A 21,155-nucleotide genomic window follows, 5' to 3' on the forward strand; every position below is an offset into this window, starting at 1 on the left:
GCCTCTCCATCTCTCCCTTCTCCCTCCACAACGCCTCTCCATCCCTCCCTTCTCCCTCCACAACGCCTCTCCATCTCTCCCTTCTCCCTCCACAACGCCTCTCCATCTCTCCCTTCTCCCTCCACAACGCCTCTCCATCTCTCCCTTCTCCCTCCACAACGCCTCTTCATCCCTCCCTTCTCCCTCCACAACGCCTCTCCATCCCTCCCTTCTCCCTCCACAACGCCTCTCCATCCCTCCCTTCTCCCTCCACAACGCCTCTCCATCTCTCCCTTCTCCCTCCACAACGCCTCTCCATCCCTCCCTTCTCCCTCCACAACGCCTCTCCATCTCTCCCTTCTCCCTCCACAACGCCTCTCCATCCCTCCCTCCTTCCCCCCTACTCGATCTCCCTTCATCTTTCCTATCTATCCCTCCATTTTTTCTTTCTATATCGCTCCTCTCTATCACTCCCTCCCCTCCATCCCTTTTCTATACCCTCTCGGTACTTCTCTATCTCCCCCATCCTGTCCCTCTCTCTCTCCGTAGCTCTCCAAAGGCTGCTCCCTCCACCTGGCCCAGCGCTGGAGCCAGCTTCTCAACATTCAGCTGCGCAGGATGCCCATACTGTCCAAGGAGTCAGCGCCAGGGCTCATCATGGCCACAGGTGGGGAAGGCTTAGACTAGCATCATAAAACTACAATGACTATTTATTTTAAAATACATACAGTACCAGTCAAAAGTTGACACACCTACTCATTCAAGTTAGTTTTTTTTGGTACTATTTTCTACATTGTAAAATAATAGTGAAGACATCAAAACTATGAAATCCAGAACATTTCAAGAACTTTGAAAGTTTCTTCAGTCGCAAAACCATCAAGCACTATGATGAAACTGTCTCTCATGAGGACTGCCTCAGGAAAAGAAGAGCCCGAGTTACCTCTGCTGCAGAGGATATGTTCATTGGAGTTACCAGCCTCAGAAATTGCAGCCCAAATAAATGCTTCACAGAGTTCAAGTAACAGACGCATCTCAACATCAACTGTTCAGAGGAGACTGCGTGAATCAGGCCTTCATGGTCAAATTGCTGCAAAGAAACCACTACTAAAGGACACCAATAATAAGAAGAGACTTGCTTGAGCCAAGAAACACGAGCAATGGACATTAGACTGGTGGAAATCTGTCCTTTGGTCTGATGAGTCCAAATTTTGAGGTTTTTGGTTCCAACCGCCATGTCTTTGTGAGACGCAGAGTAGGTGAACGGATGATCTCTGCATGTGTGGTTCCCACCTTGAAGCATGGAGGAGGAGGTGTGATGGTGTGGGGGTGCTTTTCTGGTGACGCTGTCTGTGATTTATTTAGAATTCAAGGCACACTTAACCAGCATGGCTACCACAGCATTTTGCAGCGATACGCCGTCCCATTTGGTTTGCGCTTAGTGGGACTTAGTGGGGCTGTCATTTTGTTTTTCAATAGGACAATGACCCAAAACACACCTCCAGGCTGTGTAAGGGCTATTTGACCAAAAAGGAGAGTGATGGAGTGCTGCATCAGATGACCTGGCCTCCACAATCACCCGACTTCAACCCAATTGAGATGGTTTAGGATGAGTTGGGCCACAGAGTGAAGGAAAAGCAGCCAACAAGTGCTCAGCATATGTGTGAACTCCTTCATGACTGTTGGAAAAGCATTCCAGGTGAAGCTGGTTGAGAGAATGCCAAGAGTATAAAAAAGCTGTTATTAAGGCAAAGGGTGGCTACTTTGAACAACCTAAAATATCTTTTGATTTGTTTTAACACTTTTTTGGTTGTTTATGTGTTATTTCATAGTTTTGATGTCTTCGCTATTATTCTACAATGTAAAAAATAGTACAAATTAAGAAAAACACTTGAATGAGTAAGTGTGTCCAAACTTTTGACTGGTACTGTATATTTTTAAAGATGGAGAGAGACAGTGGGGAAAGAAAGAGGAAGGTTGTGTTAAAGGGATCCCATACTGCTACGGCATTACCGCTGTACACGCCAGGCCACTTAATTACCATTTCTATGGCGAATACGTGACTTCCCTTATGGTGGTGCAACTTCCGCTGTTGTCTGATCTGATAGAGAGGACCACTTCCTCCATCAGTCAATCACACAGGAAATGAGACTATGTGCATAGAGAAGCTGCCGAGTCTCTCCTTCCTGCTTGTTTGTCTGTGTTCAGTTTTTATTTCTTATTAACCTTTATTAACCTTTATTTATTCAGGCAATTCAGTTGAGAGCTAATTCTTATTCACAGCGTGTGTGTGTGTGCGCACGCACGCGTTTTTCTGAGTGCGTGTGTTCATGGTTTGTGCGAATGTGTGTGTGTGTGTGCATGCATGTATAACTGCGTGTACTCAGGTCAGAGCAATAGTCTTTGACTGGTGCTACACGAGGAGCAGTTGGACACATCCATTGTGTTTAATCCACTAAAATTGTCTCTCTGTCGCTACCTCGTCACGCTTCTGCCTGCTTGGCCGAGTACATTGATTTCCTTTGTAGCTGTGTCTGGAAGGAGGAAGACGCCTCTACACCCTGCGAGCTGCTAGAACCCTTAATTAAATTATTAGTAGATAATGGCCACGGGGAGAAGTGCAGAGAGGAGCAGGGAGGGAGGGCTGCGGAAACACTATGCCCCTCTCGTCCATGTTATCGCTCACACACACATGCACTAATTACTTCTGCCTCACCCAGTGGGTACAAGCAAACACACACACAGACCGTCGCTCTCTTTGTGTGGACCCAGCCAGCCACACACGACCAGCATCCCCACACCACCTATCAGGGGGAACGTTTCCACCGAAGCATTTTGTTTTGTGACTTGTTCCTGTATACAATTTCTTAATTTGTAAAGCACCGTTAATATGGCCTCCAAGAGCGACAGTCATTAGTGGGGGTGCAGGGGAGGAGAACATCATTCATATACAGTGGCTTCATTAAACAGCTCTCAGGATGAGTGTCACACAGAGAGAGAGCCGTACACAACTACATAAAACAATAAAGAGTTGGAGTCAGAGCTTTGATACCTGCTGTAATCCATATTGCACTGGTGAATTGTACAACAGGTATCAGTACGCCACACCGTGAGGTACAACATGGTAGTCTACATCCACATAGGATAAATAGATACAGTGGGGAGAACAAGTATTTGATACACTGCCGATTTTGAAGGTTTTCCTACTTACAAAGCATGTAGAGGTCTGTAATTTTTATCATAGGTACACTTCAACTGTGAGAGACGGAATCTAAAACAAAAATCCAGAAAATCACATTGTATGATTTTTAAGTAATTAATTTGCATTTTATTGCATGACATAAGTATTTGATACATCAGAAAAGCAGAACTTAATATTTGGTACAGAAACCTTTGTTTGCAATTACAAAGATCATACGTTTCCTGTAGTTATTGACCAGGTTTGCACACACTGCAGCAGGGATTTTGGCCCACTCCTCCATACATACCATCTCCAGATCCTTCAGGTTTCGGGGCTGTCGCTGGGCAATACGGACGTTCAGCTCCCTCCAAAGATTTTCTATTGGGTTCAGGTCTGGAGACTGGCTAGGCCACTCCAGGACCTTGAGATGCTTCTTACGGAGCCACTCCTTAGTTGCCCTGGCTGTGTGTTTCGGGTCGTTGTCATGCTGGAAGATCCAGCCACGACCCATCTTCAATGCTCTTACTGAGGGAAGGAGGTTTTTGGCCAAGATCTCGCGATACATGGCCCCATCCATCCTCCCCTCAATACGGTGCAGTCGTCCTGTCCCCTTTGCAGAAAAGCATCCCCAAAGAATGATGTTTCCACCTCCATGCTTCACGGTTGGGATGGTGTTCTTGGGGTTGTACTCAACCTTCTTCTTCCTCCAAACACGGCGAGTGGAGTTTAGACCAAAAAGCTCTATTTTTGTCTGATCAGACCACATGACCTTCTCCCATTCCTCCTCTGGATCATCCAGATGGTCATTGGCAAACTTCAGACGGGCCTGGACATGCACTGGCTTGAGCAGGGGGACCTTGCGTGCGCTGCAGGATTTCAACCATGACAGCGTAGTGTGTTACTAATGGTTTTCTTTGAGACTGTGGTCCCAGCTCTCTTCAGGTCATTGACCAGGTCCTGCCGTGTAGTTCTGGGCTGATCCCTCACCTTCCTTATGATCATTGATGCCCCACGAGGTGAGATCTTGCATGGAGCCCCAGACCGAGGGTGATTGACCGTCATCTTGAACTTCTTCCATTTTCTAATAATTGCGCCAACAGTTGTTGCCTTCTCACCAAGCTGCTTGCCTATTGTCCTGTAGCCCATCCCAGCCTTGTGCAGGTCTACAATTTTATCCCTGATGTCCTTACACAGCTCTCTGGTCTTGGCCATTGTGGAGAGGTTGGAGTCTGTTTGATTGAGTGGGTGGACAGGTGTCTTTTATACAGGTAACGAGTTCAAACAGGTGCAGTTAATACAGGTAATGAGTGGAGAACAGGAGGGCTTCTTAAAGAAAAACTAACAGGTCTGTGAGAGCCGGAATTCTTACTGGTTGGTAGGTGATCAAATACTTATGTCATGCAATAAAATGCGAATTAATTACTTAAAAATCATACAATGTGATTTTCTGGATTTTTGTTTTAAATTCCGTCTCTCACAGTTGAAGTGTACCTATGATAAAAATTACAGACCTCTACATGCTTTGTAAGTAGGAAAACCTTCAAAATCGGCAGTGTATCAAATACTTGTTCTCCCCACTGTATATGATGTTAGACATTAGACTCATTACACTCGTTAGGGCCTTCCCCCTAGAATGACTGCAGACCGATTTTGATATTATTCATGCATATATGTTCAGCACATGGTAAGGACAGAGTATTGACACTGCAATCTAATGTTAACAATAAAGCACATTAGAGAATAGACATAGGTCTATCTCTTGATCTCAAGCATCTGTTTTAAAAACCCTGGATAGACTCTATCCCTATATAGAGCCACCCAGCTATAGGGCCATGCTACACTAGCCGCTTTCTCCGTGGTTGCGTCTCAAATCGCACCCTGTTCCCTGTATAGAGCTACTTTTGCTCTGTTGTCGGCTTTGTGTGCTCTGGGCTGGCCGCTGTGCTCGGGTGCGTCCCAAATCGCACCCTATTCCCTATGCATGTAGTGCACTACTCTTGACCAGGGCCCATAGGTCTTTGGTCGAAATTAGTGCACTATGTAGGGAATAGGGTGCTGTTTGAGACACAAGCTGGGACACAGGCTGGGATACTGCTGGCACTGGAGACCACCTGAAGCTGCAGTAGTGTTCCTACTGAATCACTCTCTGTGTGTTCTGTTTAATTCATCACCTCTCTCACAGCCATTCCACTGATCATCCTGTGTCTGTGTCTGTCTCCCCTGCAGGCTCTGTGGGCAAGAACCTGGCCAACAAGCCCAACGTGTATGTGTCCAGCAGTGCTGGGGCCAGATGGAGAGAGGTCAGTGTCTGTCTGTGCGCGCCTTGTTTTTGTTTGTGTGCTCCATAAACGTAACTGTGCACATGATGAGCATGCTGTAAATCATGACGTTGGTTAGTCTTTCCTGCCTATGCCACCCCCTCATGCCAAAGGGCTTCTGTGGAGCGCCTAGCCATAGTGCTGAATGGCCAGCGGAGGACACTTTCTTTGACAGCATATTATTAAGCAACCACAAAGCCACACTCTGCAAGGCTGGGGAACCCTCAAAAACAGAAACAATGGAAAAGCGCACACAACATTTTCACCTGCTCTTGATGTCTACAATGTGACATTCCACAAGAGCAGAATTACATATTTTTTTCTCTATCCCTAACATACTTTTAATCTCAACATAGTATACCTCATTCAGTCTCATATTCTTTGTAATAATACGGCCCGACAGTTGTGCTAGTCTTATTATGGTAGCTATATCAATTGACCAGCAATCTTACGGAGTGTGGCTTTAATGGGTGTTCTTCACATTTCCCCTTCTCAAGGCGCTGGCCGGTCCTCACTTCTACACGTGGGGTGACCACGGGGGCATCCTCATGGCCATCGCCCAGGGGGGCTCCAGCACACACCTCAAGTGAGTCTCACGGCAGGGGTCTTATTTAGGGCTGTTGTATCGCCACTGCTAGAACAGAACAGTGTGCTGTGCATCACCCCCTCCTCATTGCACCCCTCTACTCCCCACTGCAACTCTGCCCTACCTTGTCAAATAAAGGCTCAGTGAATTATTCCCTTTTCAACCCACTGTGTCACTGCCAACCCAAGCAGTACTGTGCTGGCTCTGAAATGTTATTTTCACATTGTCCTTTCCAGCTCGGTTCCAGCTACTACAGGTCATGGTATACGTAACCAGGCTAATGCACTACAGCTTGGCTTGGCTCAGTAGTGTAAAAAGGGTATAAATATTGTAACCATGCTAATTCTGATCGCCGTACTGTCTCTGTCGGCCCATCTATAGACTAGCATCCTGTTCAGATGGTGAATTAGGAGATTTTCCCTATGGGCCATTCTGGCTCGGACAAGGCTACTTACCTACTGTCTCTCTGTGTCTCAGGTTCAGTACCAATGAGGGGGAGACGTGGACAGACTTCCGTTTCTCTGACAGGGAGGTGTATGTCTACCAGCTGCTGACGGAGCCGGGGGAGAAGAGCACCATCTTTACCGTCTTCGGCTCCTACGCCGACCAGAGACACAGCTGGCTCATCCTGCAGGTCAACGCCAGCGACGTGCTCGGTGAGTGGACTCATAATATTACTAGGCTGGGCAGAAGTCATGACTGAAGTATGCTCAGCCTGGTGCTTTTGCGTCTGTTTGTCTTCCATTTTCACAACGCAAATGAGAAACATACGTCCATTGACCCAGAGTCTCACTGAGGTGTGTGTTTGTGCGTCCGTGTGTGTCCACTGTCCAGGCATATGTACGCTTCTGTCCCCATGCTACTGTAATAAAATATAATCAAATTCCAAATCAAGTATTTGTGTGTCTCTTCAGGCGTGCCGTGTGCCGAGGGAGACTACAAGCGCTGGTCCCCGTCAGACGAGCACGGCAACGACTGCCTTCTGGGTAGAGAGATGGTGTACAAGCGACGCACGCCCCACGCCACCTGCTTCAACGGAGAAGACTTCGACCGCCCCGTCACCGTGTCCAACTGCTCCTGCACACGCCAGGACTACGAGTGGTAAGACCAGAGGCACCATTGCCAAGCCCGTGTCCAATCTCAAATCCATCCTTTGCCTCTACCCCTAAACTCTTATCTACCCCTAGGCACCTTATATCGATCTGAAAGGATTAGATAGCTGCTGTCTAGAAAGGTAACAGCTCCACATTTCCTTCTGTTAAGCTAGGACTAGGTGGAATGTTTCTCCCTTACTTACACCTATACTATCCTTTCAGGGTAGGGGCTAGGGGTTGATTGGAATTGGGCCACAGTCTTTTTTCCACTCATCTCTATCTGTTCATAGTTTCATAGTCGGGTAGGCGAACAGTGGGTGTCTTTCTCTCTCTATCTCTCTCTTTCTTTCTCTCTCTCTCTCTCTCTCTTTCTCTGTTTCTCTCTGTTTCTGTCTCTCTTTCTCTCTCTGTCTCTCACTCACTCACCCTCCTCTCTCTCTCTCTCTCTCTCTCTCTCTGTTTCTTTCTGTTTCTTTCTCTCTCTTTCTCTTTCTCTATCTCCCTCTTTCTCTCTCTCTCTCTCTTTTTCTCTCTTTTTCTCTCTCTCTCTCTCTCTTTCTCTTTCTCTCTCACTCACTCACTCACTCACCCTCCTCTCTCTCTCTTTCTCTCTCTCTCTCAGTGACTATGGCTTCAAGCTGAGCGAGGACCTGTCCCTCCAGGTGTGCCTGCCCGACCCCGAGTTCTCGGGGAACCTCTACGCCCCTCCCGTGCCTTGCCCCGTTGGCACTACCTACCGTCGCAGTACAGGGTAAGTCAATATCCCTTTGGTATTAACATATTGTCACTTCATCAGAAACCAGGCTTTACCCTTCTCATAATTATAGGCTTTTCCCTTTTTGTTAAGGTGACTGTTACGGCCTTGCAATGTGGATGGGTCAGGGTTAGCTGAGCTGAAGGGGTTTGGACTGAATTCATAGTGTGTCCCAAATGGGCCTCGGTAAAAAGTAGTGCACTATAAAGGGAATAGGGTGCCATTTGGGACGTACAAACGAAGGTTAAGATACACTTGTCCTTGGTGGCAGACTGGCAGTGACATATGTCTTACAAAAAAAATGACATTACCGAGCGTACCAGTCTTCACCTCAGTCTACTATGTTTTTTCTGCCACAAGGAGACGTTCGATATCAGCATGGTTAATGATTAATATGATATGAACTCTATGTAATTGGCATCCTTTGTTGTCACGGGGAACTGTCTTTGTTCTTTTTTTGTGCTGTGGGGAAGAGGAAGGAGTGACATCATTCCATTACATAGCCCTCGTTTATCATGGAGAACAGCCCCACCTAGTGTCATAAGGAGAGAACTGTCCCAGCAAAATCTTGACATACACTGAGTATACAAAACATTAAGAACACCTTCCTGATATTGAGTTGCCCCCCTCCTTTTGCCCTCAGAACTGCCTCAATTCGTTGGGGCATGGACTCTACAAGGTGTCGAAAGTGTTACACAGGGATGCTGGCCCATGTTGACTCCAATGCTTCCCCGTTATGTCAAGTTGGCTGGATGTCCTTTGGGTGTTGGACCATTCTAGATAAACACGGGAAACTGTTGAGTGTGAAAAACCCAGCGGTGTTGCAGTCCTTGAAACAAACCGGTGCGCCTGGCACCTACTACCATACCCCGTTCAAAGGCACTTAAATATTTTGTCTTGCCCATTCACCCTCTGAATGGCACACATACACAATCCATGTCTCAATTGTCTCAAGGCTTAAAAATCCTTCTTTAACCCGCCTTTCTCCTTCCCTTCATCTACACTGATTTGAAGTGGATTGAACAATTGACATCCACAAGGGATCATAGCTTTCACCTGGTTCGTCTGTCATGGAAAGGGCATGTGTTCTTATATACTCAGTGTATATAAAATGGGGAACATGTAAACGTTTGTACTCCTCGTTTACACAACTACGCACAAGATACACTTTATGGGTGGTGGGTGTTTGTCTGACCATATTGTTAACCAGTTTGTGTGTGTGTCTCTCTCTCAGGTACAGGAAGGTGTCTGGGGACAGCTGTAGTGGAGGGGATGTAGAAGCCAGACTGGATGGAGAGATGCTGCCCTGTCCTGTAGGAGGTAAGCCTCCCCTCTCTCAATTAAGTAACCGTCATTCGAGCTGGACCAATAACCATCATGGTGGATGGGCCAATAAAAGAAACCGTCATTAGTGCACCACATAGTTATTAGTGAGTTATTAAAGTGACTATGCATAGATAATAACAGAGTAGCAGCAGCGTAAAAGAGGGGGGGGGGGGCAATGTAAATAGTCTGGGTAGCCATTTGATTAGATTACAGTACTGCTGTATACAAAATAAAAGGCTACTTGTTACTATTTTGTTGCCAGTTGTTACTCTTCACATGGATATAGATTAGAATGAATTGTATTAAGTGTTATTTTTTCTCCTGTTCTTCTCCAGAGAGTAATGAGTTCATCCTGTACGCTGTGAGGAACTCCATCCATCGCTATGACCTGGCCACAGGGACCGACCAGGCCCTGCCCCTCTCTGGTCTCCACGAGGCCGTGGCCCTGGACTTTGACTACGAACGGAACTGCCTCTACTGGGCCGACATCTCGCTGGACACCATACAGGTCAGGGCCTTCACAGAAGGCACTCCGATGTAACCATGACTTACCCTATTCCCTATATAGTACATTACTTGTGTACTATATAGGGAATTAAGTGCTATTTCGGGCACAGAATCTATCCTACACACACTTCAGTGACCAAAGTACATAGTGAATTGTGATTAGTGAAAAGTATATACACACACTTCAGTGACCACATCCCTCCCTGTTCTCCCCCTCCAGAGGCTTTGTCTAAATGGCAGTACGGGACAGGAAGTGATCGTTAGGAAGGACCTGCAGAATGTGGAGGCCCTCACCTTTGACCCCATCAGCAGGCTGCTCTACTGGGTGGACGCGGGAGCGCAGAGGATTGAGGTAAACATGAGGAACAAGGATTTGTCCAGTATTTTATATATACTGGGCAAAAATATAAACGCAACATGCAACATTTTCAGTGATTTTACAGTTAATATAAGGAAATCGGTCAGTTGAATACATTCATTAGGCCCTAATCTATGGATTTCACATGACTGGGCAGGGCTGCAGCCGTGGGTAGGCCTGGGAGGGCATAGGCCCACTGGGGAGCCAGGCCCAGCCAATCAGAATTAGTTTTCCCCCACAAAAGTGCATAATTACAGACAGAAATACTCCTCACTATCATCAGCTGTCTGGGTGGCTGGTCTCAGAGGATCATGCAGCTGAAGAAGCCGGATGTGGAGGTCCTGGGCTGGCGTAGGGACACGTGGTCTTCGGTTGTCAGGCCTGTTGGAAGTACTGCCAAATTCTCTACTGCCAAATTCTTGAGACATCTGTGGCATTGTGTGACAAAACTGCACATTTTAGAGTGGCCTTTTATTGTCCCCAGCACAAGATGCAACTGTGTAATGATCATGCTGTTTAATCAGATTCTTGATATGCCACACCTGTCAGGTGGATGGATTATCTTGGCAAAGGAGAAATGTTCATTAACAGGGATGTATAAAAAAAAATGTGTACTTAACATTTTAGAGAAATAAGCTTTTTGTGCATATGGAACCTTTCTGGGATCTTGTATATCAGCTCATGAAACATGGGACCAACACTTCACATGTTGTGATTATATTTTTGTTCTGTGTGTATGTGTTTATTTATAAATTTATTTATAAACACTACGCTGGACACTACGCTGACAGACACAGTAAACCTTCTTGCCACAGCTCGCATTGATGTGCCATCCTGGATGAGCTGCACTCTCATGCTACCACTAGAGTGAAAGCACCGCCAGCATTCAAAAGTGACTTAAACATCAGCCAGGAAGCATAGGAACTGAGAAGTGGTCTGTGGTCACCACCTGCAGAACCACTCCTTTATTGGGGGTGTCTTGCTAATTGCCTATAATTTCCACCTTTTGTCTATTCCATTTGCACAACAGCATGTGAAATTTATTGTCAATCAGTGTTGCTTCCTAAGTGGCCAGTTTGATTTCACAGAAGTGTGATTGACTTGGAGTTACATTTTGTTGTTTAAGTGTTCCCTTTATTTTTTTGAGCAGTGTATTTATAAACTGGGTGGTTCGAGCCCTGAATGCTGATTGGCTAAACACTGTGGTATATCAGACCGAATACCATGATTATGACAAAACATTTAATTACGTTGTTAACCAGTTTATAATAATAGCAATAAGGCACCTCAGGAGTTTGTGATATATGGCCAATATACCATGGCTAAGGGCTGTGTCCTAGCACTCCGCGTTGCGTCGTGCTTAAGAACAGCCTTTAGCCATGGTGTGTGTATATATTTATTTTATTTAACCTTTATTTAACTAGGCAAGTCAGTTAAGAAAACATCGTATTTACAATGATGGCCAAACCCGGACGATGCTGGGCCAATTGTGCGCCGCCCTATGGGACTCCCAATCACGGCCGGTTGTGGTACAGCCTGGATATATTGGTCAAATACCACACCCCCTCGGGCCTTATTGCATAAATATTTCATATTTTTTTCTCCATCTTATTGAAGCCTTGTTTGATTTAGATTTATTTTCTAACCTGATAAATGACATGCTACTGTATAGTGTCAGACAATCCAGTGTGTGATGATGGTGACCCACTCCATGTGTTGTGTACATGTGTTGTGTAGGTGTCTAACCCTGATGGTGACCCATTCCATGTGTTGTGTACATGTGTTGTGTAGGTGTCTAACCCTGATGGTGACCCACTCCATGTGTTGTGTTGTGTAGGTGTCTAACCCTGATGTTGACCCACTCCATGTGTTGTGTTGTGTAGGTGTCTAACCCTGATGGTGACCCACTCCATGTGTTGTGTTGTGTAGGTGTCTAACCCTGATGGTGACCCACTCCATGTGTTGTGTAGGTGTCTAACCCTGATGGTGACCCACTCCATGTGTTGTGTTGTGTAGGTGTCTAACCCTGATGTTGACCCACTCCATGTGTTGTGTTGTGTAGGTGTCTAACCCTGATGGTGACCCACTCCATGTGTTGTGTAGGTGTCTAACCCTGATGGTGACCCACTCCATGTGTTGTGTTGTGTAGGTGTCTAACCCTGATGTTGACCCACTCCATGTGTTGTGTTGTGTAGGTGTCTAACCCTGATGGTGACCCACTCCATGTGTTGTGTAGGTGTCTAACCCTGATGGTGACCCACTCCATGTGTTGTGTTGTGTAGGTGTCTAACCCTGATGTTGACCCACTCCATGTGTTGTGTTGTGTAGGTGTCTAACCCTGATGTTGACCCACTCCATGTGTTGTGTAGGTGTCTAACCCTGATGGTGACCCACTCCATGTGTTGTGTTGTGTAGGTGTCTAACCCTGATGGTGACCCACTCCATGTGTTGTGTTGTGTAGGTGTCTAACCCTGATGGTGACCCACTCCATGTGTTGTGTTGTGTAGGTGTCTAACCCTGATGTTGACCCACTCCATGTGTTGTGTTGTGTAGGTGTCTAACCCTGATGGTGACCCACTCCATGTGTATGTGTTGTGTAGGTGTCTAACCCTGATGGTGACCCACTCCATGTGTTGTGTTGTGTAGGTGTCTAACCCTGATGGTGACCCACTCCATGTGTTGTGTTGTGTAGGTGTCTAACCCTGATGGTGACCCACTCCATGTGTTGTGTTGTGTAGGTGTCTAACCCTGATGGTGACCCACTCCATGTGTATGTGTTGTGTAGGTGTCTAACCCTGATGGTGACCCACTCCATGTGTTGTGTTGTGTAGGTGTCTAACCCTGATGGTGACCCACTCCATGTGTTGTGTTGTGTAGGTGTCTAACCCTGATGGTGACCCACTCCATGTGTTGTGTTGTGTAGGTGTCTAACCCTGATGTTGACCCACTCCATGTGTTGTGTTGTGTAGGTGTCTAACCCTGATGGTGACCCACTCCATGTGTTGTGTTGTGTAGGTGTCTAACCCTGATGGTGACCCACTCCATGTGTTGTGTTGTGTAGGTGTCTAACCCTGATGTTGACCCACTCCATGTGTTGTGTTGTGTAGGTGTCTAACCCTGATGGTGACCCACTCCATGTGTTGTGTTGTGTAGGTGTCTAACCCTGATGGTGACCCACTCCATGTGTTGTGTTGTGTAGGTGTCTAACCCTGATGGTGACCCACTCCATGTGTTGTGTTGTGTAGGTGTCTAACCCTGATGGTGACCCACTCCATGTGTTGTGTTGTGTAGGTGTCTAACCCTGATGGTGACCCACTCCATGTGTTGTGTTGTGTAGGTGTCTAACCCTGATGGTGACCCACTCCATGTGTATGTGTTGTGTAGGTGTCTAACCCTGATGGTGACCCACTCCATGTGTTGTGTTGTGTAGGTGTCTAACCCTGATGGTGACCCACTCCATGTGTTGTGTTGTGTAGGTGTCTAACCCTGATGGTGACCCACTCCATGTGTTGTGTTGTGTAGGTGTCTAACCCTGATGGTGACCCACTCCATGTGTTGTGTAGGTGTCTAACCCTGATGGTGACCCACTCCATGTGTTGTGTTGTGTAGGTGTCTAACCCTGATGGTGACCCACTCCATGTGTTGTGTTGTGTAGGTGTCTAACCCTGATGTTGACCCACTCCATGTGTTGTGTTGTGTAGGTGTCTAACCCTGATGGTGACCCACTCCATGTGTTGTGTTGTGTAGGTGTCTAACCCTGATGTTGACCCACTCCATGTGTTGTGTTGTGTAGGTGTCTAACCCTGATGGTGACCCACTCCATGTGTTGTGTTGTGTAGGTGTCTAACCCTGATGGTGACCCACTCCATGTGTTGTGTTGTGTAGGTGTCTAACCCTGATGGTGACCCACTCCATGTGTTGTGTTGTGTAGGTGTCTAACCCTGATGGTGACCCACTCCATGTGTTGTGTTGTGTAGGTGTCTAACCCTGATGGTGACCCACTCCATGTGTTGTGTTGTGTAGGTGTCTAACCCTGATGGTGACCCACTCCATGTGTATGTGTTGTGTAGGTGTCTAACCCTGATGGTGACCCACTCCATGTGTTGTGTTGTGTAGGTGTCTAACCCTGATGGTGACCCACTCCATGTGTTGTGTTGTGTAGGTGTCTAACCCTGATGGTGACCCACTCCATGTGTTGTGTTGTGTAGGTGTCTAACCCTGATGTTGACCCACTCCATGTGTTGTGTTGTGTAGGTGTCTAACCCTGATGGTGACCCACTCCATGTGTTGTGTTGTGTAGGTGTCTAACCCTGATGTTGACCCACTCCATGTGTTGTGTTGTGTAGGTGTCTAACCCTGATGGTGACCCACTCCATGTGTTGTGTTGTGTAGGTGTCTAACCCTGATGGTGACCCACTCCATGTGTTGTGTTGTGTAGGTGTCTAACCCTGATGTTGACCCACTCCATGTGTTGTGTTGTGTAGGTGTCTAACCCTGATGTTGACCCACTCCATGTGTTGTGTTGTGTAGGTGTCTAACCCTGATGGTGACCCACTCCATGTGTTGTGTTGTGTAGGTGTCTAACCCTGATGGGGACCTACGTCACACTCTGCTCAACTCCTCAGTGCTGGAGCATCCCAGAGCTCTGGTCCTCATGCCAGGAGAGAGGTAACAGTCTAATAACTTTGAATAACTACCATACATTTTTCAATCAAATACATTTAGAAAGCCTTTTTTACAAAAAAAAATTCTCCCTCATGACCGACTGGTAAAGTTGCAATCTGTGATTGCTACATACATTTTGGACTTTACCGCTTTGTTTTTGTTTGAACTGCAGATTGCCCCTTTAACGTAAATAACATCAATGCTAATATCTGTCTGATATACTTCCTTAATCTATGATGCGTCTCTCCTACCAGCCTGATGTTCTGGACGGATTGGGGCGACCGTGCGGCCGGCGTGTACCGAGGCTACATGGACGGCTCCAACGTGTCATGCATCGTGTCCGAGGGCGTCCGCTGGCCCAACGGCATCACGGCTGACGACCAATGGCTGTACTGGACCGAGGCCTACGGCGATCGCATCGAGCGGGCCGACTTCGCTGGTGGTCAGCGCAGCGTGGTCATGGAGGGCCTGCCTCACCCCTATGCCATTGCTGTTTTCAAGGTACTTTAGAACGGCCGATGTGTGCTTATGGACTTTTCAGGCCCACTGTGATATTTATAGCCGTTTTTGATTATTTAAGTGAATGTAAACCCGTTGATTCTTGAAGAATATCCCTTATAAATGACTTTACAAGCTTAGTTAATTTGTCTTAACGTCTTTCGATGTAGACTGCAGTAGGACATCATCGTACATAGCATGTCAACCTCACTCTTGCAGATGTCAACAACAACAGATTTACAATCTGCCCAGGACTGTCACTATTGACTTTTTCCAAATGTGCCCCCTCCCTTGAGGCATGTCCACATTGGAATTAGCCAATAGAGGCAGTCTTGGCAAATAAGAATGTTATTGATGTCTGGAAGCAAAACGTCGGCAAACTGTGTATGATGATGTCATATCGCAGAATTCTACCCTTTTAGGTTATTGAGTGTGCAACACTGGGGATAACTCTGGCACATACTGTAGAAAGATATCCAGGTTTGTTTTCATAGTCTCACAGTTACTTGGCAAATCCTCATTGGCCTGTGTGTGTTTTCAGAATGACCTGTACTGGGATGACTGGTCAAGGAGGGGCATCTTCAAGGCTCCCAAAGCAGGTTCCCAGGACAACGAACTCATAGTGGGTAGACTGACCGGGGTCATGGACCTCAAAATCTTCTACAAGGGCAAGACCAGAGGTGAGAGACAAGCGGCAAAATCATATTTAAGAATCAATAAACCCTCAAAGAACTTCAATTGTCAGCATTAAATAGATATTATCAGAATGCTACTCTGGAAGGGACAATACTGGAAGCTTTGTTTGGACAGCCACACTTCTTCAGCAGAGTTAGATGAATGGCATGATTGGATCTACGTGTACCTGTCTGCTCATGACAAACCTGTGTGTGTGTCTCCACTCTTCCAGGCCATAATGCCTGTGCAGACCAACCCTGTAGCCTACTGTGTCTGCCCCAGCCCGGGCACCGCCACACCTGTGTATGCCCCGACGGCGCGCCAACCACCACCCTAGCCAGCGGGGAGCTCCAGTGCCAGTGTCCCACCGGCTACCAGCTCCACAACAACACCTGCGTCAAGACAGGTGAGGCATGGCACACACACACACACACACACACACACACACACTAACATACGTGCGCTCCGGCTCTCTGACAGACAAACAAGCACACACACACACACACACACACACACACAATGGTCTCTGTGGGTACAAAATACTACTGATCAAATCACATTTTATTTGTCATATGCGCTGAAAACAACAGGTGTAGGTAGACCTTACCGTGAAATGCTTCCTTACGAGCACTTAACTAACTCATGCCATGCGATTAACCAACAATACAGTTTGAAAAAAGTAGGTAAGAAAAATGTTGTTACTAAAGGAAAAATAGTAACCCAATGAAATAACAATAACGAGGCTGTATACAAGGGGTGCCGAGTCAATGTGCAGAGTTTCGGGTTAGTCGAGGTAATTGAGGTAATATGTGCATTTATAAAGAGGTAAAATGACTATACATAGATAATAAACAAATGCATGATAAAGTATTGAGGTTCTCGACATAGTCCTTCAGACGACCCTATCACAGTACTACAGATCCACAATGGTGCAGGCTTTTGTTCCCACCTAGCACTAACACCCGTGTCACCTAATTCAACTAATCGCCAAGCGATGAGTTGAATCAGGCGTGTTAGTACTGGGCTGGACCAAAAGCCTGCAGAGCCTGCGGCGGGCCCGTCGCCAGGAATCGGGATTGAAGATCCGTGCCTCAGTGAATGCAGAGAACCACTGCCCTCCTCTCCCTCTTCCTGACTGGCCGTGTGACTGGTGGTTGTTCTGCAAGGACCACTTTGGAAAGAAGTGTTTTTGTTGACACTTTTATATGCTGTCCTTTAGGATTCAGATACACTTCTTGACGATGTGCGTTGTATTTGCAATCCAAAATGGAATGAAATTCACCTCCCCCAGAACACACGTGCCTGCCCAACCAGTACCGCTGCGCCAACGGCAAGTGCATCAGCAGCATCTGGAAGTGCGACAGCGACAACGACTGTGGCGACATGAGCGACGAGCAGGAGTGCCGTGAGTGGAGCCAAAATGGCACCCTATTCCCTATATAGTGCACTACTTTTGGGTCAGGCCCTTTCAGACACACAGCTAGACAATGGACAACTCACTCAGATGATTCTGTTTATTATTATTGTTGTAAAAATGATTGGGTGTTGAATCCTTGTTTGTGATGTACATAGTGAATGAAATGGATCCAACAGATAATGTTCAATAGAGCCGGACTAGAGTTTGTTGCTGTCACAATACACTCTGCTTTGAGTCTCTGCTGCTGTTCTTTCTCTGTCCTTCTGGGCTCTATGTCAACACCCCTGTCTGTCCCCCTCCAGCCACCACCTCCTGTGACCCGTCCATCCAGTATCGCTGTGTGGCGTCCGGCTCCTGCATCCCGCTGGCCTTCAAGTGTGACCACGAGGACGACTGTGGGGACAACAGTGACGAGGAACACTGTGGTACGAGGACGAGAGAGTGTGTGTGTGTGTGTGTGTGTGTGTATGTTTTGTATCCATCCATTCAGTCGTGTGTGTGTGTGCATTCACTTCCAAGCATGTTTTTTTACTGACAACGTGTGCTCTAGCCTGTATGACTTCTGAGATTGTATATAGCCTACGTGATGCTTCCTCTGATTACTGACTGTGTGTGTGTATCCCAGAGAGTCACCAGTGTGGATCAGGGGAGTTCTCGTGTGCGCGTGGCGTGTGTATCCGCGACACCTGGCGATGTGACGGAGACAATGACTGCAGGGACTGGTCAGACGAGGCCAACTGTACAGGTGCGATCAGGAACATGTTAAAAAAAAAAACGCTGTGGAACGTTGCACAAGTCTCTCTCTTAGTCTCTCCATCACTCTTACTCTCTCTCTCCCTCCCTCCCTCCCGGTCTCAGTGGGTCACCACACCTGTGAGGCCAGTAGTTTCGAATGTCTTACGGGCCACTGTATCCCTAAGCGCTGGGTGTGTGACGGTGATGACGACTGTCAGGACAGCTCTGACGAGGAGCAAGCACATTGCGGTGAGGGGACACACACACACAATGTTATGTCATTGTTATGACAATGCTATGACAGTGTTAGGTAGCCTTTATGAAGGACAGTTCAAGCAAAGTGTTACCCAGATTTCTATGCCCAGCCTTTGATAGGATGGTTTGGCACTAACAGATGCTGTGTTGTTGTTGACAGTGGGGGATCGCTGTAATGGCTTCCTGTGTTCCAACGGCACCTGTCTGCCTGCCAGCGCCCACTGCAACGGAGTACAGGACTGCCCAGGGGGCGCCGACGAGCAACACTGTGGTGAGTGACCAACTGAAAGACGAACTAGAACCCCTGCAAACTATAGAAGTAGAATCTCCGGAAAATAGAATCTATTTCTATGCTGCAGACATTGTGTATGCGTACCGTTATTGTTGTTTTTCGCCTGCTACCCCAGATGCACTTTGATCTTTCGAAAAACGGAAACATTTGAGGGCTATTGTCGTAGAAAAGAGTTCAAATGAAACGTTTGTTGAGAATATCTCAGATGTGTATCCCATTGTAATATAGTAGTACTGTGTCTGTGTGTGTCCCCTCCTTGCAGATCCCCTGTGTACGCGCTACATGGATTTTGTGTGTCAGAACCGAGCCCAGTGCCTGTTCCAGTCTCTGGTGTGTGACGGCATCAAACACTGCGAGGACGGATCCGATGAGGACGTGGCCTACGCCGGCTGCTGTGAGTCCTACTCCACTAACCCCACCTTCACAGAAAACACTACAACTTTGCTGATATCTACAGTCACTATATACATATATATTTTCCTGTGCATGTGACCGAACCTGGGTCATGTTCAAAAGGAAAAATCCAGAGGGAAACATTTAAAAACGTGCAACGGAAAAGGAACAAGCATTCCTTATTTGGTTTCACTGTCGGTCCTACTAAGGCATTGAAATATCTCTCCCTCTAGCCACTCACCCTGAGTTTGAGAAGACGTGTGACCCCTACAACTTCCAGTGTGCCAACGGGTTGTGTGTGAGCCTGGGGTGGAAGTGTGACGGCATGAACGACTGCGGGGACTACTCTGACGAAGCCAACTGTGGTGAGTACACACATTGTGTGTGTTTGCGTGTCACATGCATCAGTTGTGTTCACTGCAGCGCTTTATAAATGAAGTGTTTGTATCTAGAAATGAGATTATTCCTGAGTGTGTGTATGTTTCAGGCTCCCCCACTGAGGGGCCAGGCTGCACACGGGACTTACAATACGAGTGTCGTAACGGACGCTGTGTGCCCTCCTGGTGGAAGTGTGACGGAGAGAATGACTGTGGAGACTGGTCTGACGAGGCTCAGTGCTCTGGTACACCCTCTCTCTGTCTCTCTGTCTCTCTGTGACTGTCTCGCTCGCTCTGTGTCCGTCTGTCTCGCTCGCTCTGTGTCCGTCTGTCTCGCTCGCTCTGTGTCCGTCTGTCTCGCTCGCTCTGTGTCCGTCTGTCTCGCTCGCTCTGTGTCCGTCTGTCTCGCTCGCTCTGTGTCCGTCTGTCTCGCTCGCTCTGTGTCCGTCTGTCTCGCTCGCTCTGTGTCCGTCTGTCTCGCTCGCTCTGTGTCCGTCTGTCTCGCTCGCTCTGTGTCCGTCTGTCTCGCTCGCTCTGTGTCCGTCTGTCTCGCTCGCTCTGCGTCTCTCGCTCGCTCTGCGTCTCTCGCTCGCTCTGCCTCTCTCACTCGCTCTGCCCCTCTAGCTCGCTCTGCCTCTCTCGCTCACTCTGTGTCTGCCTCTCTCGCTCACTCTGTGTCTGCCTCTCTCACTCACTCTATGTCTCGCTCGCTCTGCGTCTCTCGCTCGCTCTGCCTCGCTCGCTCTGCCTCTCTCGCTCGCTCTGCCTCTCTCGCTCGCTCTGCCTCTCTCGCTCGCTCTGCCTCTCTCGCTCGCTCTGCCTCTCTCGCTCGCTCTGCCTCTCTCTGCCTCTCTCGCTCGCTCTGCCTCTCTCGCTCGCTCTGCCTCTCTCGCTCGCTTTGCCTCTCTCGCTCGCTTTGCCTCTCTCGCTCGCTTTGCCTCTCTCGCTCGCTCTGCCTCTCTCGCTCGCTCTGCCTCTCTCGCTCGCTCTGCCTCTCTCGCTCGCTCTGCCTCTCTCGCTCGCTCTGCCTCTCTCGCTCGCTCTGCCTCTCTCGCTCGCTCTGTGTCTGCCTCGCTCGCTCTCTCTGTCTCTGCCTCGCTCGCTCTCTCTGTCTCTGCCTCGCTCGCTCTCTCTGTCTCTGCCTCTCGCTCTCTCTGTCTCTGCCTCTCGCTCTCTCTGTCTCTGCCTCTCGCTCTCTCTGTCTCTCTCGCTCTCTCTGTCTCTCTCGCTCTCTGTCTCTGCCTCTCGCTCTCTCTGTCTCTCTCGCTCTTTCTCTGCCTCTTGCTCTCTCTCTCTGACTCTCTCTCTCTGACTCTCTCTCATTTTCTCTCACTCTTACTCTGTCACTCCTGCCAGATCTCTATGACCAAACCATTTGAAGTGCTATGTGTATCTAAACCTCTTCCTCTCTGTTTTCTTAGGAGTCACGCCCCACACCCCTGCCCCAGGCCCGTCGTCCTGCGCCCCTAACCGCTTCCACTGTGGCTCGGGAGCCTGTATAGTCAACTCCTGGGTGTGTGACGGCTATGCTGACTGTCCCGATGGCAGTGATGAACTGGGCTGTCCCACAGGTGAACCACCATCTCCATCTACACCAAAGGGCTTGCCACCTTGGCTACACAGCTCAGGACTAGTTATATAGCTGTATGTAGGTAGGGCCAGGTGGTTATTCCTGACCATGTGACTTGGCCAGAAAACATGTTGGAGCTACTTGTCTCCTTTCATTCGTCTGCAGCGATTGGAAAAGA

At 47.9% G+C, this 21,155-nt stretch overlaps 1 protein-coding gene across 2 annotated transcripts in view; it reads left to right on the top strand.

Annotated features, from left to right (window-relative positions):
• The window catches only part of LOC139548934 (sortilin-related receptor-like), a 66,602-nt gene that overhangs the window by 33,935 nt on the left and 11,512 nt on the right, over positions 1–21,155 (top strand). For both annotated transcript variants that reach the window (XM_071358905.1, XM_071358907.1), the window contains exons 10-31: positions 529–646; positions 5,384–5,457; positions 5,973–6,061; positions 6,539–6,717; positions 6,976–7,162; positions 7,778–7,906; positions 9,144–9,229; positions 9,571–9,743; positions 9,963–10,094; positions 14,677–14,768; positions 15,020–15,266; positions 15,805–15,943; positions 16,171–16,344; positions 17,230–17,343; positions 17,658–17,780; positions 17,981–18,100; positions 18,214–18,339; positions 18,506–18,616; positions 18,900–19,031; positions 19,264–19,395; positions 19,518–19,652; positions 20,829–20,978. In XM_071358905.1, the coding sequence (XP_071215006.1) occupies positions 529–646; positions 5,384–5,457; positions 5,973–6,061; positions 6,539–6,717; positions 6,976–7,162; positions 7,778–7,906; positions 9,144–9,229; positions 9,571–9,743; positions 9,963–10,094; positions 14,677–14,768; positions 15,020–15,266; positions 15,805–15,943; positions 16,171–16,344; positions 17,230–17,343; positions 17,658–17,780; positions 17,981–18,100; positions 18,214–18,339; positions 18,506–18,616; positions 18,900–19,031; positions 19,264–19,395; positions 19,518–19,652; positions 20,829–20,978 (2,962 nt within the window). The remainder of the gene's footprint in view (positions 1–528; positions 647–5,383; positions 5,458–5,972; positions 6,062–6,538; positions 6,718–6,975; positions 7,163–7,777; positions 7,907–9,143; positions 9,230–9,570; positions 9,744–9,962; positions 10,095–14,676; positions 14,769–15,019; positions 15,267–15,804; positions 15,944–16,170; positions 16,345–17,229; positions 17,344–17,657; positions 17,781–17,980; positions 18,101–18,213; positions 18,340–18,505; positions 18,617–18,899; positions 19,032–19,263; positions 19,396–19,517; positions 19,653–20,828; positions 20,979–21,155) is intronic.

This window comes from Salvelinus alpinus, chromosome 22 (assembly GCF_045679555.1).
Source record: "Salvelinus alpinus chromosome 22, SLU_Salpinus.1, whole genome shotgun sequence".
NCBI classification, from domain to species: domain Eukaryota; kingdom Metazoa; phylum Chordata; class Actinopteri; order Salmoniformes; family Salmonidae; genus Salvelinus; species Salvelinus alpinus.